The 16794-nt window shown below is 33.9% G+C and overlaps 1 protein-coding gene across 1 annotated transcript; it reads right to left on the bottom strand.

The window, feature by feature from the left end:
* Positions 1-12845: 12845 nt before the first annotated feature.
* LOC149578107 (uncharacterized) lies at positions 12846-16572 on the bottom strand. The gene is made up of 2 exons (XM_089797250.1): positions 13514-16572; positions 12846-13386 (listed from the first exon to the last, which is right to left on the bottom strand). Exons 1-2 carry the CDS (start codon positions 16518-16520, stop codon positions 12944-12946), a joined length of 3450 nt encoding a protein of 1149 aa, XP_089653376.1. The 5' UTR covers positions 16521-16572; the 3' UTR covers positions 12846-12943.
* Between the last annotated feature and the right edge of the window lie 222 nt (positions 16573-16794).

Below are 16794 nucleotides of genomic sequence, written 5' to 3'. Positions count from 1 at the left end.
AATATTTCATATCTTTAATAAGACATCTAATTCATAATGAATGTTTTCCACTAAGTTATTCAATTATATTATGACATTCACAATGAATGTCTTCCACCAATTTATAACTTGGATCATTAAGATTATATTCATTTACATAAATATTTAATAATCTAAAATAATAAATTATTTATTTATCCCATAAAAATATATACTTCATATACAAAATATATTATTTATGTATACATATATCGCATTGTATATATCCATAAAGTTTACTACAAAATCATTATAATATAACTCTTTATTCTAAAAATGAAATTATATATTATTTTTTATGATATATTAAAAAACTATAAAAAATGTTTAGAAATAACAAAATCTAAATTAATCAAGTATAGATTTTAAATCTTGTAAAGTAATATTGAGGAGGAAATGGTGGTAAGACTGTTATTTTTTTTAATTTTTACAAACACTGAGTGATATTGGATACCAGTAGATAACTAAGAAACATTTTGTAAAATTGTTAAGTCTTAAGTATGATTGTTTTATTTCCTTATGGATGGGTGTATATGGCATTGGGAGGGTGGGGATGGATGCATATTGTTTCACTTCTCTCAACTTGTCAAGTGTTGCGTGGTAGGATTCATTATGGTTTGACTCTCCATGCATCATGCTGGAAAATTTAGTGCTTGGCCAAACCATCTTTTATTATTTTAGTTGAAATACTATTATCTTTGACATTGTGTATGGGTAGATATGCATACTTTCATTGAAGCATAGAGTAGATATGCTGATTTGTACATATGTGTAGATATGTTCTCTTTACTTTCTGGATATGTGTTGATGTGTAGAATGTTATTTTATTTCCCTGCCATATGTCTATGATTAGGCTACTTAGCACATGGATGTCTGCAATAAGTTTCACAACTGCACCGGATCCATCTAATCCATTTTGTTTTGAGAAGCTAACTTTATCGTGCCAGGGTCAGGGTGTTCTTCATTGTTAGGAAGAACCTCGAGGGAGTAATTATTCCGTGGTTGGCATGGTAAAAGTACCTAGGCCACACCCCCGTTTTAGATAGTTGATGGATGTCGTTCGTTGGCTAAGGAACAAAACACTCAAAAGTAGGACAACAAACACTTGGAAGCTACAAACGCCTATTGGTTGATCGCTCATTATTTCCTTATGATGTATATGCATTTTTGTAAAATGTACCTATGTGCCATATTTAGTTATGTCGACATTTCATTGAATGAATGTAATGAAGACCTATAAGACTTATTTTTTAGCATTATATTGTTTTTCCAAACAACATTGTAATTAGAGTTGTATCAAACTAGGTAAACTTTTTGTAGTGCCTGCCCCTAAGTCGCATTTCTGTTATCATTGCCAAACTCTTTTAGGCCAATTTATGTTTGATGATTAGTATTATTATTTTAGAGATTATCAGATATTGTTTTACACTCAGTTTATTATATGATGAGATTACTTGGTACTCTATATTTCATGCATGTATGATGATTATTCAATGTTTTCAATTATCAATGATGATTAGTTATATGGTTTATTATCACACGTGCTTTCTTATGGATACTTACCCCATACTGCATGTGTATGGTGTGCGTGTTTGTTTTCTTTATGTATGGTGTTTCTGATGTGGTTAAGGAAGGGAGTCGTAGTCACCTGCTAGTTGGGATCTACACGATGCACCACTTCCTGCCATTGTCTGTTTAGCTTAGAATATTGTGTCTGTACATACATGAATTTTATGCAGGTTGCAGGTATCGGGTATCGACTTCCCTGAATTGCCAGGATGAGCGTACCCTATCGCATTATCTCAATGGTAAGAGAGGGGAGATAAACTCTTAAGTCCAAATCCTAAACCCTTTAGCCAATTATCAAGTATCTGAGTTAAGTACCCTCCGAATGCATCAAATGATGTTATTTCGTGATTATAACCCTTTTTGTTTGATTTAGTATGTGTTCTTCTATGATGGGTTTTCATATGTTGCTTTATTAGTCCTTGATGTATTTTCTATTAATTAAGTTTAATTAAAAGAATTAATTAATGATTTAATTTAATAAAAAATTATTATGATATTTTAATATTTAATTATATTTAATTAATTGAGAAATTAATTAAATAAAAGAATTAAATTTAGAGATAAAAGTTCAAAGATAAATTTAGAACAGGATAATATTTATTTAATTTAATAATAATATATTTGGAGTTCATTTTTAAATAAATGCTAAATATTATTGTTATTTAAATTAATTAAATATGTTATCAATTAAGTTTCTAAAATAATTAAAAATTGAAAGATATAAAATTATTAAGACTTCTAGATCGCATGATCTAAGAATGAGTTTAAATTTGAGAATTAAATTAAAAGATTAAATAATAGAAATTAATAACGTTATTTTAATTTCATAAAGTGCACATGAGATTAAAGTAATAAATTAATTTAAAATAGAAGTCAAGTGGAATATTAAATAAAGTTATTTAATAAATCAACTTAAGGTGCATGAAAGATGAATGCAAAATAAAAGAAAAGATAATAAAGGTTAATTTGGGAGTTAACTCAGTTGTGCAAAGAGTCTTCTCGGGTGAACGCACAATTAGTGCCCCGATTTGAGGAGAAAATTGCTTATCACAACTTTGGGAGTTCATTCTTGGAAAATTTTTCGAGACAGGAATTTGGAGATAGATTTTGGGAGACGAATTTGGGACGTGGATTTTGGAAGCGAATCTTCTCACAATTCTCAGTTGGTTGCGTGTTAGCATCAGGTTCAGGTAGGGTCTTGTGTTTGATCACTGGTCGAATTATGCAATTTGATAATCCTATCCTCTTTGTGATTGTGGAAATTGATTCTCTGGGTTTTCGTTGCATGAATCTTTTGCTCCCTTGTTCTAAATCTAGGATGTGTGAATTATATCCCATCTTATATTATGGTTGAAAGAAAATAAATTAATTTGAAAACCTCGTCCATAGTTTAAAGAAAATTGCATTTTTTTGGGAGATTTTGAGATTTAAAAGAAAATTTAATTTAGAAATTAAAACGGTTAATCAAATCTTCTTATCAGATAACTTGGGAAAGAATTGAGATTGAAAATTGAATATTCTAAGTTGGAAATTTGTATGGTTGTCCGTATTTCTCCTATCAGACTATGGTTACAAATGTTTTTTTAAAATAAAAATAAAATAAATAAAAAAAATAAAATAAAAATAAAAATTATATATATATATATATATATATATATATATATATATATATATATATATATATATATATATATATATATTGTGAAGGGTCTTATTTAATAAAAGAAAAAAAAATTAATTAAATTTTTTTTTTTTGATAGGGAGGGTGGGGACCACCAACCCCCCCTACCCCATTTCTTACCTTCCTCGCAGCGTACATTACTCTGCGTACGCAGACGTACTGCTGTACGCAACAGTAGTAATAACTACTGCCTGCGACAGCAGGCCGTCTGTGGACGCAGAAGGCCACACGGCTTCATTTAAAAGCCGGCGGGCTTTTCAAATATACATTGGTTGTTTTTTTTTATATATATATAAAAAAATTATTATTATGATTTTTTAAAAATTATTAATTTATTAAAAATATATAAATTATATTTAATATAAATTGTTAAATGATAATCTATTTAAATTGTATTTAATTTAAATGAATTAATTATTAATGTTATTAAATTTAATTTATAATGAATTTAAATTATTAATTATTAATATTGTTAATAAAATTTATTATTACATATTATTAATCAATTAAATAATATTGATATAGTTTTATATTTAATAATTAATTTAATTAAATTTAGTTTAATTAAGTTAATTAATAAAGGATGTTGTAAAATGAAGTTTTTAATTTATTTAATTATTATTTAATAAATAAATTATTACCTTTAACTATTTTTTGAGAAAATTTACTATAATCAATTAGGGGTAATTGTGCGTATCATTTGGATATAGGAATGGGATAATTGTAAGGGTAAACTATGGGTTCTGTCTGTTTAAAACATACGTTCAACTGGAAATGGAAACCTCACATTAACTCAACAGTATATTATCAATCAGATTGAACTATGAGACTATTACTTGAACACGAACATTGGAAAATTTAAACCTTATTGTTAAACTCAAAACTATGTGTTTTCAAATCAAACCAAACTATGAGATTATGATGTTTCTTGTACTGTTTATGTTTTGGGGTTGACTTAGCTTTGACCAATTTAGGTTGTTTACCAGAGGCTTGGGAGTTATATGAATGTGATGTTATGATGATTTGTTCTCGATCTTTTCAAACCAACCAAGGTAATGTGATAGTATGCTCTATGATGGATGTATTTAGTGTTTTTTTTTATTGCTTTCCAGTTTCTTGGTGTGAAGCTAAAGTGTATGTATTTGAGATACCTGACTTAACCATTTTCGAGTCTCGATCAGTTATATTTGATAACCATTTTTGAGTCTCGATCAGTTATACTTGGATTGCTTTTCGGTCGCTTGAGAGGATTGAAGTGTTTGTTATGTTATTGATGATGTCATGTTTTGACTTGACCATTTTGGAGTCTTCGATCAGTATTGAAATTTACTATTGGGATACTTTCTGGTTGCTCATTGGAGAACCATTGGATTTTGTAATTTATCATTGATGCCTTCAGTTGCTGATAGAGAACTGTCGTGGTCATATGATTATTATTTGGTGCTTATCTGTTGCTCATGAAGAACTGATGTAGTTTTCTGGCTTATCTTTTATGATGTCTTTTCAGTTGCTTGTATAGGACTGAGGTGGTTTTATTATGATTCTTTGATTTATGATTTCATGAGCCTAGGGTAGGTTATCTATGTGTAGAGTCGAGAAGTGGCTTGCAATGGGGATCGGGGCCCTAAGAGGCTGCCTGGAGTAACCCATTGTAAGTTGTTTTAATAAGTGAAAACATTTACACTAAATAAGGGAAAATGAACCTAATAAGATAATTGTATGTTCTCTCCCATGCCTTGAGTGCTAGTACAGACTAGGATGGGGTAGAGAGAACGCTTGGTTACGACCTTGCATTCCATAGTATGCCTCGTCAGTACGAGAGGATACTAGTGGCCGCAGGATCAGTAGGGACTCGAGATTCCTAAGGGATTGCTCGGGTAACTTCTACGTGACTTTTGCGATGACACTTTCCCGCTTGCATATTAGGTTTCCTACGTGTCTTGTGGTACCTCTGGGATTTAGATGTCGATCTTTTTAGGAACCCTTGAGTTAGCATACTTATAGGATTTCCTGGACTTAGAGAGTATTTATGATTATAGGTTTCGTTATCCTATTTGAGACTTGAGACTATCTCCTTACCGCGGTGGGAGTGGACCATTTTTGGTTCCACGCGGTCGGGTGGTAGTGCTTTTACTCTTACCATTGAAATCTGTTCCGTGGTCACCGTGGCTGGAGTTTTCGTGATTGGCATTTACCTTCACTATGTTCTTGGTTATGATGGATGGTTAGATTTTATGATAAATGTTTTATCATTATGGATGTATGGGGAATAGTTTCATATATTTTTACTGTACTTTGTATCATGGATTTGAGGATGTTGTATCTTTATCTTTACATATGTATATTCTTTTAAGCCTTTCATACCCTGTGACTTGTACAGTGGATGACTGAGCATTCCAAATTAATTTGCCAAGAGGCATTCGGAACAAATGTATAATATTGACATGGGACTTCTGATTATTCTTTCATATGTATGCGATAGTTGCTAGACTTAGAATTTAATTAAATTTAAACGTGACTCAACGTCTTGGGATCTTTAAAAAATTTAACTGGCAATGTATGTTTGTCGATGATTACATGTTATTGCTTCCGCTACTATGTGTATGTTATACTTTCTTACTTTAAAAATAAAATAAAAAATGTTTAGCTAACTTAGTGAAACTTTAGGTTATTCTTTTGGATCCCTTGGCGGGGCGTTACACTTTTTCAGCATTGTAATTGGAATTGTATCAAACTATGTAAACTTTTTCAGTTGTCTAAATGAAATGTCTTGTCTTTTCAACTCCATTGGCGAAGTGTATCTTTGACTTTTGGCATTTTTCATAGTTTTGGATGATTTGGCATATTGTTGTAATAGTCGGTCCTTACAGGTTTACGAAGAGATCGATTTTTCTGAGGTTGGAGCAGTTGGTAAGAATACCAAGAACAGACTTTGTGGTGGAGCTTCCATATGACAAATTATTACCCCACCGATATATTACTTTCAGAGCGGTTAGCAGTCCAAATTCTTGAGGAATCGCACCAGTTAGCCGATTGCCATCAAGAGAAAGAACCGAGAGCTGAGAACAATTGCCCAGAGACTTTGAGATTACCGCACTGAATAAATTTACTCCAGCAGAAAGAATTTGTAACTTAGTGAGCTTGAGGCCAATGTTGACTGGAATGAAGCCCTCGAACATATTGAAAGTGAGACGAACTTCCCGTAGTTGTGTAAAGTTCAAGAGAAAAGAAAACACATCTCCATGGAAGCGGTCCACACTGAGCCCAAGAACTTGTAGGCGACTTAGCGTCCCCAACTCTCGGGGTAGCACTCCTCTTAGCTTGTTATAGCCTGTGTGAAGAATATGGAGCCCCAAACAAGTCCCTATAGATTTAGGTAGCCTGCCGATAAGATTATTGGTTCTCAGGGAAATCTCTTGCAGTCTGGGCAGGTTATAGCCTATATCCTCTGGAATTGATCCTTCAAGCCCATTACTGCTAAGATACAAGTAATCCAATCTTGTACAATTACCTATAGACTTGGGAATTTCTCCAGATAACCGGTTGCTTTCCAGGTTCAGTACTCTTAAATCACTGAGAGCACCGAGTTTAGACGGAACCCGTCCAGTTAGAAGGTTCCAACCAAGATGCAAGGTTTTGAGAGAAGAACATTTTATCAACTATTGTGGGATGACACCTATCAAATTGTTTGAACCGAGCATGAGTCTTTCCAAGTTGCGCAACGAGCTTAGCTCTGTCGTATGCTGCCAGTCAAGAAATTGTTTTGCAATCTGAATTGCAGCAGACGACTGCATGCGCGCAAGCTAGGAGGAATTGAACCTTGCAAATGATTTCCACCCAGGTTAAGGTACTGCAGCTTCTCTAGTTTACCAAATTGTTGGAGAACGGGACCAAACAAGAAATTGTTAGAGAGGTCGAGAGTTATGAGAAAGGACAGGTTGCCGAGATGAGGGGGAATTTGGCCACTTAGGGCCTTGTATTTGAGGACCACACACACTACCCGTTCATTGTCATCACAACTTATTCCAGTCCAATTGCAAACATAGTTTTCAGCTACCCAATTAGATAGAGAAAAAGTTGGATATATTGTCACAGACATTTTAAACTGGAGCAAAGCTTGGGCGTCAATCTGCTTCTGATCTTGAAAATCATTGAATGAAAGTGTGTCGATACGAAACAGAGAAGTAAAGAACAAGGAAGAGATGAACTGACGTTTACAACTCATGAGGTGCTCTTGCAATCTCATCGTGATATCTGATGTTTCGAGTGCAAATGAAGTTAGCTCATTTTGCAGACGAGGGAGAAATAGTAGTGTGAAATGTCTCAGGTAAAGTGGGGAAGGGGAAGTTGATGGCAAAGTCTATCCACTATCTAGATGGACATGTGACCCTTGTTAGGCAACAGTAAAGTGAAATGTATAAGCTAAAATATTTTAGAATCAATTTTAGAAACTTTATTTCTGGTTTTTCATTTGCTATAACTAATTTTCTTAGGGGTTTAATTCTTTTTTTCTTTAAGAAATAAGAAAAAATACATAGATGTTTTTGGAACTTTCTACTTCTATTTCTATCTCCGAACTTTTAAACTTTCTTTTCATAGCAACATGATTATCATTTCGATTGTCCAACTTTTTGTTCCTCCCGTGACTGTAGACTAGAAGATTGGCAGCCATATGAAGATTGGTAGCTGTCCGGACACCCATTCTCAAAGTAGTTCCAAAGAAACTTAACATTTCATCTCGCATATTATGGTGCAAGCCAATTCAATGCTTTTGCAAACTTAAATTGCCCTATGAAAAAATTAAAATAAAATTTATGATTAATCAAATCTATATATAATTAATTGTTCGATTAATTAAATATGTGCATAAAATTTTAAAATTTAACTTTCAAATGCACGTACCCGCACAACCATCAAACCATACTAATGTTCTAAAGCATTTATCTCACGATTCATGAGATCATCAAAGAACATTCCAAAACAATGAGCTACATAGCTTCTATCATGAACACTATTATCACTAAGATAAAAATAGACCTCCTTGATGATAATGTGCTCATTTGGATCAATACTTTCTATCCCATCCACCTCAAATTGTGCATGTCTATAGGAAACTTGCACAAAAATTGCAACTTGATTTGAGTGATAATATTTAGCTTAAATTTAGTTTGAGGGGAAAAAGTATAGTTTTTAGAGAAGTCTACAATTGATAGAATACATCCTACTGGAAAACAAATTTTTGAATCTCAAAATTGTTTCATTTGTCGTCTTGCACCATGACAATGTTGGATGTGTGGATAAATCATAGTTTTGAATTTATCCATAAACTCGCCATATGGAAAATTGCTCTCCTTCAAATCTATTTTTTTTATTCTTCTCCATTTTTTGTTTGATATATCTCATGCTCAAATCTATTCCACACAACTGGTGTTGAAACATCAATATTGTCTATTTCATATGGAAATTTTTGCAACTCTCCACAATTTTTACATGCATTTTTTATGCATTGTACATTGAATTCATCTAACTCTTTAGAATTATCACATAACAAAGACTTGACAAATTGTGTGGTGCTTCTAGGAATTATCACATCTAGCTTAAGTGTTGCCATAACTTTTCTAAATGATTGCAAATAAAGATGAAACTCAACATGATTTCGATAACAACAAGTTTAGTGTACATTATTTATTCGTACAAAACATGGGCACAACCTCTGAAACATTCTTTGGAAGATTTTCACATTTGCAAATTCTTCTTTGAAAGCTTCAAATAATTCACTTTTTGTTGTGTCTACAAAGTATTTTGGATGTACTATAATCATACTCTTCTCTTCATCTTTGATATGTATAGTGTCTCTTCTATTGGAAGAAACACGTGACTGATTGGTCCAATATTCAACAACTTGTCTTCTAACATCTTCAAAAATTCTATCCTTTCAAGGAAGCCGAAAAAAATTAATCCAGTTCTTTTCAATATTCTCATTAAGAAAATTTCTCCTTTTTATGTATCTTTGAACAATTCTTCTAGATAGATTGAGCATTTCAAAAATTGTTGAAACTTATTTTTTCTGTGACAAATCCTTTCTTGTAATCATAGTCATCAATGCTCTCCGTCCAATACTTAAATCAGCTACTCAACTTCTATTATCAATACCATTTAATGCATCTTTCAAATTCTAAACTATTGTTAGCTTGACATTATCTTCTAAGAGTTTATTATTATTCACACCTAACAACTCTAGAACAAGACTCATTTCTCTTTTAATCCTAACTAATCTGACAAATAATTGTGGTTTACTAATTAGAGATTTATTTTCAAAAAACTCCTCTCACATATTTTTCAGATGTAGCTTAATTGTACTTTCAGGCATCATGTGTTCAGGTGATTCAATTTCTCTAAACAGAGAGTCTTCGTCCATCTCCAACAAATTTTCCAACTCTAAACCATATTTTCCAAATGTCCTACTACTTTTTGGAACTTCAACATGATCTTCTTCAACTTCAATCAATGGATCTTCAATTGGTGGCTCTATATTACATTTTGTCCATCCTTTCTTCTGGTCATCTCTTACTCGGTTATATCTTTTTGCTATTTTTGCTTTATTCCCCATTGCACAAAAACATGAATAGAGAGCTTGAAATCACCTATATACAAAAGACTTCCAAATTTAATTACATAAATAATAGTAGATCATAGACAATTTAGAAAAAAACTTTCAACTTTAGAAACTTATTATATTTGACTGTCTATAATACTAGAAAATCTTAAGACAACTAGTTGCATTAAAGCATTGCTAAATTTAGATTAAGTAATTTATTAAATAAATTAAATAAAGTAAATAATTTAACTATTTAATAATTTTAATAGTTTTCGTAATGTTTTAAAACACCTAAATTAATTCAAATAATTGATTAAAATAAACAATAAATATAATTAATTGATTTCAATACAAAAATAACTAAAAAAAACTAATTTCCAAATATTTCTTCAATAAAATTTCATAGAACTTAACTTTTTTAATACTAAAATGCAAATATCATTAAATATAACAATTAAACAAATTAAACTTTACCTTTTTTAATTAAATACTTATTTTATTGTTTAAACCGATAAAACTTTTAGGTTGTCGCATGTGACCTTGTGCGACATACTTTTGGATTGTACCCATCCGGCCAGATCCTATGCGATTGAAACTGACTATGTGTCATCCGATGTGACACTTTCTTTAATGTTTTTTGCAATTCTAAAGAATTGCACACTACAAAGGCCATTTTCATCATAGAAATTAGGGTTTCAATTAAAATTAAAAATACCATTGGATAGTGCTTGTAGTCAAGAGAATGCCAATATAATTTTTTTTTAATAGGTTATAGGTGAAAAATATCGCTTACAATAATTGCAGAATAATGCAAGTAGGTATTTCAACATTGAAGATGATGCACATTCGAAAAATTATATAAATTAGTAGATGGTACTAATTTTTTTTAATTAAATGATGAATTATTCTAGAGGAGAGAGTGCTCTTCGATAATACATAACATTTGTAATGGTTAACATGGATTTACTAGGGAAAAGATGGCGGGAATGAAAAATTGTTAAATTATGAAAAGTTCAACTTTAAATAGCTACAACAGACAAAATATACAATATTTTTGAAATTTTTTTTTTGATAGTTCTAAGTACATATGTCATCAACAACATACTTCAAATTCAGTTGGAAAAACATTTATTTTCAGTTATTTCTATGGTGGGAGCTATAACCCCTAATTTGCTAGATTTTTTACACTGTCAATAAAGGTCATTGAAAATTATTAAAACATACAATTTTACTTTTTAAAATTTTCTTTAAAAATAACAGACATAAACTTCATCCTTTTTAACACATTTCATTATTTTACACCAACTTAAAATTCAAAACAGAAATATGACTTTTACATCATTGTAGTTTAACACTTTTTTTGATGTTAGTCTTTTCCTTTGTAAAAAGGTGACACATGTACTTTTACCCATATATAATTATTTATAAATTTAATATATAAATTTGGTACTATAAAAATTAAAAAATTTGATATTCTCATTAAATATTAAAAAATAACATCTAATTAATTTCTTTAACATTATTTTAAAATAATAATAATTAGTTTACAAGAAATTAAGCAATTTAGCTGAAGATATTATAGGAAAAGATAGATTTTCAAACTTGGACATTAGTTCTCTTTCTAATTATCTTTGGTAATCTACTACAATATAAACTAGCTATTTTTATATTTAAGTGTGGGAAATTGAAGTAAATATTCAAAAAAATTAAAACTACTTATAGTAATATCTAAACAATAAAAATAATCATTTAAGAATATAAGTTTACACTTAATGACTTATGTTAATGATTATTTGAAATCTATTGTTAAAATATATAATTGTGTATTTACTCATATTTTAGAATCACATCTTTCTTTATTTCATTACATAAAATATTCTTAATTTATTAGCTAATTGTAGGTGCAATGATTTAGGGGAGGGATAGATAGGGTAAGGGAGAGGGATGAAGGGATGGAGGGAGAGCTCACAAAGGAAGAAGGGAAGAGGTTACAAAGAGGAATATTGAGAGTGAAAGAGAGAGGGAAAGAGAATAGGTTAAGGAGAGGAATATTTATGATTCTCCAATTTGGTAATGGACAACTTGGAAGGACTTTTTTTTAATCAATCAAGACACCACAAGAAAATAAAGACAACATTTTCAACAAAAGGAATTTAAGTTTCTCACTATTACAACCTTCCACTATTATTAAAAATATTTTCACATTTACAAGGGAGATTTAGACTTGATACATGTTTTTAATGTTCTATACAAACTAAATATATAGCAACAAAACATTTCATTAAATAAGAAGAAGAAGAAGACAATAAGGAAGAAGAAGGGGAGAGAGGGAGAGAGGGAGAGAGGATGACAAGGAAGGAGAGGAGGAGGAGGAGGAGGAGGAAGAAGAGGAAGAATAAGAATAAGAGGACAAAGAAGACGAAGGAAAGGAGAAAAAGGAGGTGCAAGAAGAAGAAGAGGAGGAAAAAAAGAAAACTTTGATTTCCTACCCCTTTCAGCACACTAGTATATTGAATTATATGTAAGAGAAGGTGGGAGAGGACAAGAAAGAAGATGAGTAAGAAAATTGATTTCTTACCTCATCTTTCAACACTCTAGTATATTGAATCCTAAACAATAATTACTTTACATCTCTTTAGTTTTACTTTTTAGCCTACTATTTATAATTTTTAAACAGCAGCACTACTATTAGGGAACCCATAAATTCAAATAGTAAGAAGACTAAGAAAAAATCTCTAAGTGTAATCCAAATCCTGTACTAATTAATAGGATATATAAAACAACTATGCATAAAACCGCATAACTAATAATTAATCCCTTCGATCTACTGCCGCTGTTTCAAGCTTTTCAGAACAAAGAAAAGTAGATGAAAAAATAGGGTTGTTTCAAGAGCTACCCGAATACTGAGCAGGAGAGGAGACAAGGCATTTGCAGCAATACCTTTTAGAAGATATAACTAGACAAGATACACCTAGCCTATCGACCAATAAAAGATTCCAAAATATGTACTTGAAAAACAGATATACATAAAATACTTGAGAAGGTTCTTCAGTAACTCAAATTGCTTCCCTTGAATATCATATAGACGAAGATGATGCGCCTATATTTGGATGGCCTAATCCCCCGACTGGAGTTAATAAACTCGACACTGATGGACGGTCTTCTAAATTGCCATATGATGTGCCATAAACAATCCTTTCAAGCGCGCCCTCCACCTCTCTCATTGTCGGTCTTTCCCCTGGACTGTATCTCGTGCATTGCAACGCCATTCCAATCAAACTAACTACCTTGTTGTTGCCCTGCTGTGCTGATACCTCCACACACAAGTCATCAATAAGCATTTCTCTGTCCACCACTTCCTCCACTGCTTCAGGAAATGCTCTTCTCACCCAATTTGGCAATGTTTTGTTTCCACTGAACATCTCGTCAGTGGGCCTCTTTCTTGTCACCATTTCAAGGACGAGCACTCCAAAACCGTAAACATCGATCTTGGTCGTGATTTGTGCTCCCAATCCATATTCTACAGTAGCTCATGGCATTTCACCGTTCTTATTAGCAACACATCCATAAAGTAAATAATAAAGTGGACAAAGTAAAGCTACTAAAAAAAAGGGTTTTAACACAAGCTTGGACTTGATCATACTTACCTGGAGCAAGATAGCCTACTGTTCCCTTCGCCTTAGATGTGCTGCTACTGTTTGCAGAATCGGTGGAAATCATTAGACGGGCAATCCCAAAATCTGCTACATGGGCAGTCATGTTCTCATCCATTAAAACATTTGAGGGCTTCAAGTCACAGTGAACAACAGGAGGACAGCAATCATGGTGCACATATGCCATTGCGTGTGCCACATCTAGTGCGATGTTCAATCTCATCTGTAAAGACAACACGCAACCTTGGTGCAGTTGTTGTTCAAGGCTTCCCTTTGACATGAACTCTAGTATCAAAGCTCTGAGTTCCGGTGTTGAGCAACAGGACAAGACTTTCACCAGATTACGGTGTCTGATTTTGCTCAGTATTCTACGCTCTCTATAGAAATTCCTGTATGAAGTTTGAGGGTCCTGATGAAATACCTTAACTGCTACCAATGTATTATCAGATAACAATCCTCGGTAAACTGACCCAAAGCTACCCGCCCCTAGCAAATTAGAAGCACTAAATCCTTCGGTTGCTGTGTGAAGCTCCTGGCTAGAAATTTGCATGAAGCCTTTTCCCAATAAACTATTTGTGAATGGATCCCTTTTGGTCTTTCTGAAGAATATGTAGAATGCACCCACAAGGCAGCACAAAGCCAAAAAAATGACAATTGAAACACATACAACAACCTTCCTGTTAAACCCACCTGAGTGGATCCCTGCAGGGCTTGTGCAATTTGGCAAATTCAGCCAGCCCGAGGGTGCACATAACCCTGGATTGTGCAAAAATGATGTTGCGCTAAGATTTCTGAAAGCTCCTTGGTTTGGAACTGATCCGTTCAAGTTGTTATAGGAGAAATTTAAAAACCAGAGCATACTGAGGTTTGCAATAGAGGGTGGCACTGGCCCTGATAGTTTATTGAATGATAAGTCAATAACCTCAAGGCTTTTGAGCTGTCCTATTGATGTTGGCACCATTCCGTTCAATTTGTTTTCCCTAACGTCCAGGTATTGCAGTCCCACGCAACTCCCAATATCTCCAGGTATGTGTCCAGAGAGTTTATTAGCAGATAAATCTATGGCTTGAATATGTTGCATTACTCCAAGTGAAGGCAATCTTCCTGTCAATGAATTGTGTGAAAAGTTGAGGTAGAAAGTCAGTGAGTGGAGACTAGAGATCTCCACAGGGATATCTCCTGTAAAGCCATTGTGTGAGAGGTCAATCATCTCCAGACGGAAACATTGTCCAATGGCCGCCGGTATTCTTCCTGTTAGCTCATTGTAGCTGAGGTCCAGTTTCCTCAGTTGTTGTAGACTGCTCATTGATGAAGGAATTTCTCCGGAGAGATTATTCAGCCCAAGCCGTAAATTTTCTAAATTTACCAATCTGCTAAACTCTGGTGGAATGCTTCCTTGTAATGTGTTCAAGTTCAAGTCCAAATCCTGGAGATTCTTCAGAAGGCCCAGTGGCTTTGGAATTTTGCCGATTAGATTATTATCGACAAGAGAAAGAGAGGTCAACCCAATAAGGTTACCAATTTCTTCCGGTATATTGCCAGTGAAATTGTTGCTACCCAACCATAGTTTTGATAGGCCGGGAGAGAGTTTTCCTATGCCCCCTGACAAAGTGCCACTGAAATGGTTTTGGGAGAGATCGACATTTGTGAGGTTCGAGCAGTTGGTAAGAATACCAAGAACAGACTTTGTGGCGGAGCTTCCATTTGACAAATTATTACGCCACAGATATATTCCTTTCAGAGCGGTTAGCAGTCCAAATTCTTGAGGAATCGCACCAGTTAGCCGATTGTCACCGAGAGAAAGAAGCGAGAGCTGAGAACAATTGCCCAAAGACTTTGGGATCACCGCACTGAATAAATTTCCTCCAGCAGCAAGAATTTGTAACTCAGTGAGCTTGAGGCCAATGTTGGCTGGAATGAAGCCCTCGAACATATTGTTAGCGAGATGAACTTCCCGTAGTTGTGTAAAGTTCAAGAGAAAAGAAAAAACATCTCCGTGGAAGCGGTTCACACTGAGCCCAAGAACTTGTAGGCGACTCAGCGTCCCCAACTCTCGGGGCAGCACTCCGCTTAGCTTGTTATAGCCTGTGCGAAGAATATGGAGCCCCGAACAATTCCCTATAGATTTAGGCAGCCTGCCAATAAGATTATTGGTTCTCAGGGAAATCTCTTGCAGTCTGGGCAGGTTATAGCCTATATCCTCTGGAATTGATCCTTCAAGCCCATTACTGCTTAGATACAGGTAATGCAATCTTGTACAATTACTTATAGACTTGGGAATTTCTCCAGATAACCGGTTGCTTTCCAGGTTCAGTACTCTTAAATCACTGAGAGCACCGAGTTTAGACGGAATCCGTCCAGTTAGAAGGTTCCAACCAAGATGCAAGGTTTTGAGAGCAGAACAGTTTATCAACTGTTGTGGGATGACACCTGTCAAATTGTTCGAACCGAGCATGAGTCTTCCCAAGTTGTGCAAAGAGCTCAGCTCTGCCGGTATGCTGCCAGTCAAGAAATTGTTTTGCAATCTGAATTGCAGCAGACGAGTGCATGCACGCAAGCTAGGAGGAATTGAACCTTGCAAATGATTTCCACCCAAGTTAAGGTACTGCAGCTTCTCTAGCTTACCAAATTGCTGGGGAACGGGACCAGACAAGAAATTGTTAGAGAGGTCGAGAGTTGTAAGAAAGGACAGGTTGCCGAGATGAGGGGGAATTTGGCCACTCAGGGCCTTGTATTTGAGGACCGCGCTCACTACCCGTTCATTGTCATCACAGCTTATTCCAGTCCAATTGCAAACATAATTTTCAGCTACCCAATTAGATAGAGAACAAGTTGGGTCTATTGTCACAGACATTTTAAACTGGAGCAAAGCTTGGGCGTCAATCTGCTTCTGATCTTGGAAATCATTGGATGAAATTGCGTCAATACGAAACAGAGAAGTAAAGAACAAGAAAGAGATGAACCGACCTTTACAACTCATGAGGCGCTCTTGCAATCCCATCGTGATATCTGATGTTGCGAGTGCAAATGAAGTTAGCTCATTTTGCAGACGAGGAGGGAGAAATAGTAGTGTGAAATGTCTCACGTGAAGTGTGAAAGGGGAAGATGATGGCAACGTCCATCTACTCTAGATGGACATTTGACCTTTCTTACTAAAAGTGATTGAAATTCATAAATAGTGATTATGAATAAGAATGTCAATTTATTTGTAATTAATTGAACGTGGTAGGCAACATTAAACTGAAATGCGTAGGTAAAGTGTGGAAGGTGAGAGA

Source organism: Cupressus sempervirens, chromosome 1, assembly GCF_028749045.1.
Source record: "Cupressus sempervirens isolate cs-2001-9-10 chromosome 1, ASM2874904v1, whole genome shotgun sequence".
NCBI lineage: Eukaryota > Viridiplantae > Streptophyta > Pinopsida > Cupressales > Cupressaceae > Cupressus > Cupressus sempervirens.
This window is presented reverse-complemented; position numbering and strand designations above follow the sequence as displayed.

Excerpts from the sequence above, each read along its gene's own strand:
- LOC149578107 (XM_089797250.1), bottom strand. The coding sequence starts at position 16,520 with ATGGGATTGCAAGAGCGCCTCATGAGTTGTAAAGGTCGGTTCATCTCT. Across the intron at positions 13,387-13,513 it reads AGTAGGCTATCTTGCTCCAG|AATATGGATTGGGAGCACAA; the intron begins GTAAGTATGATC and ends GAGCTACTGTAG.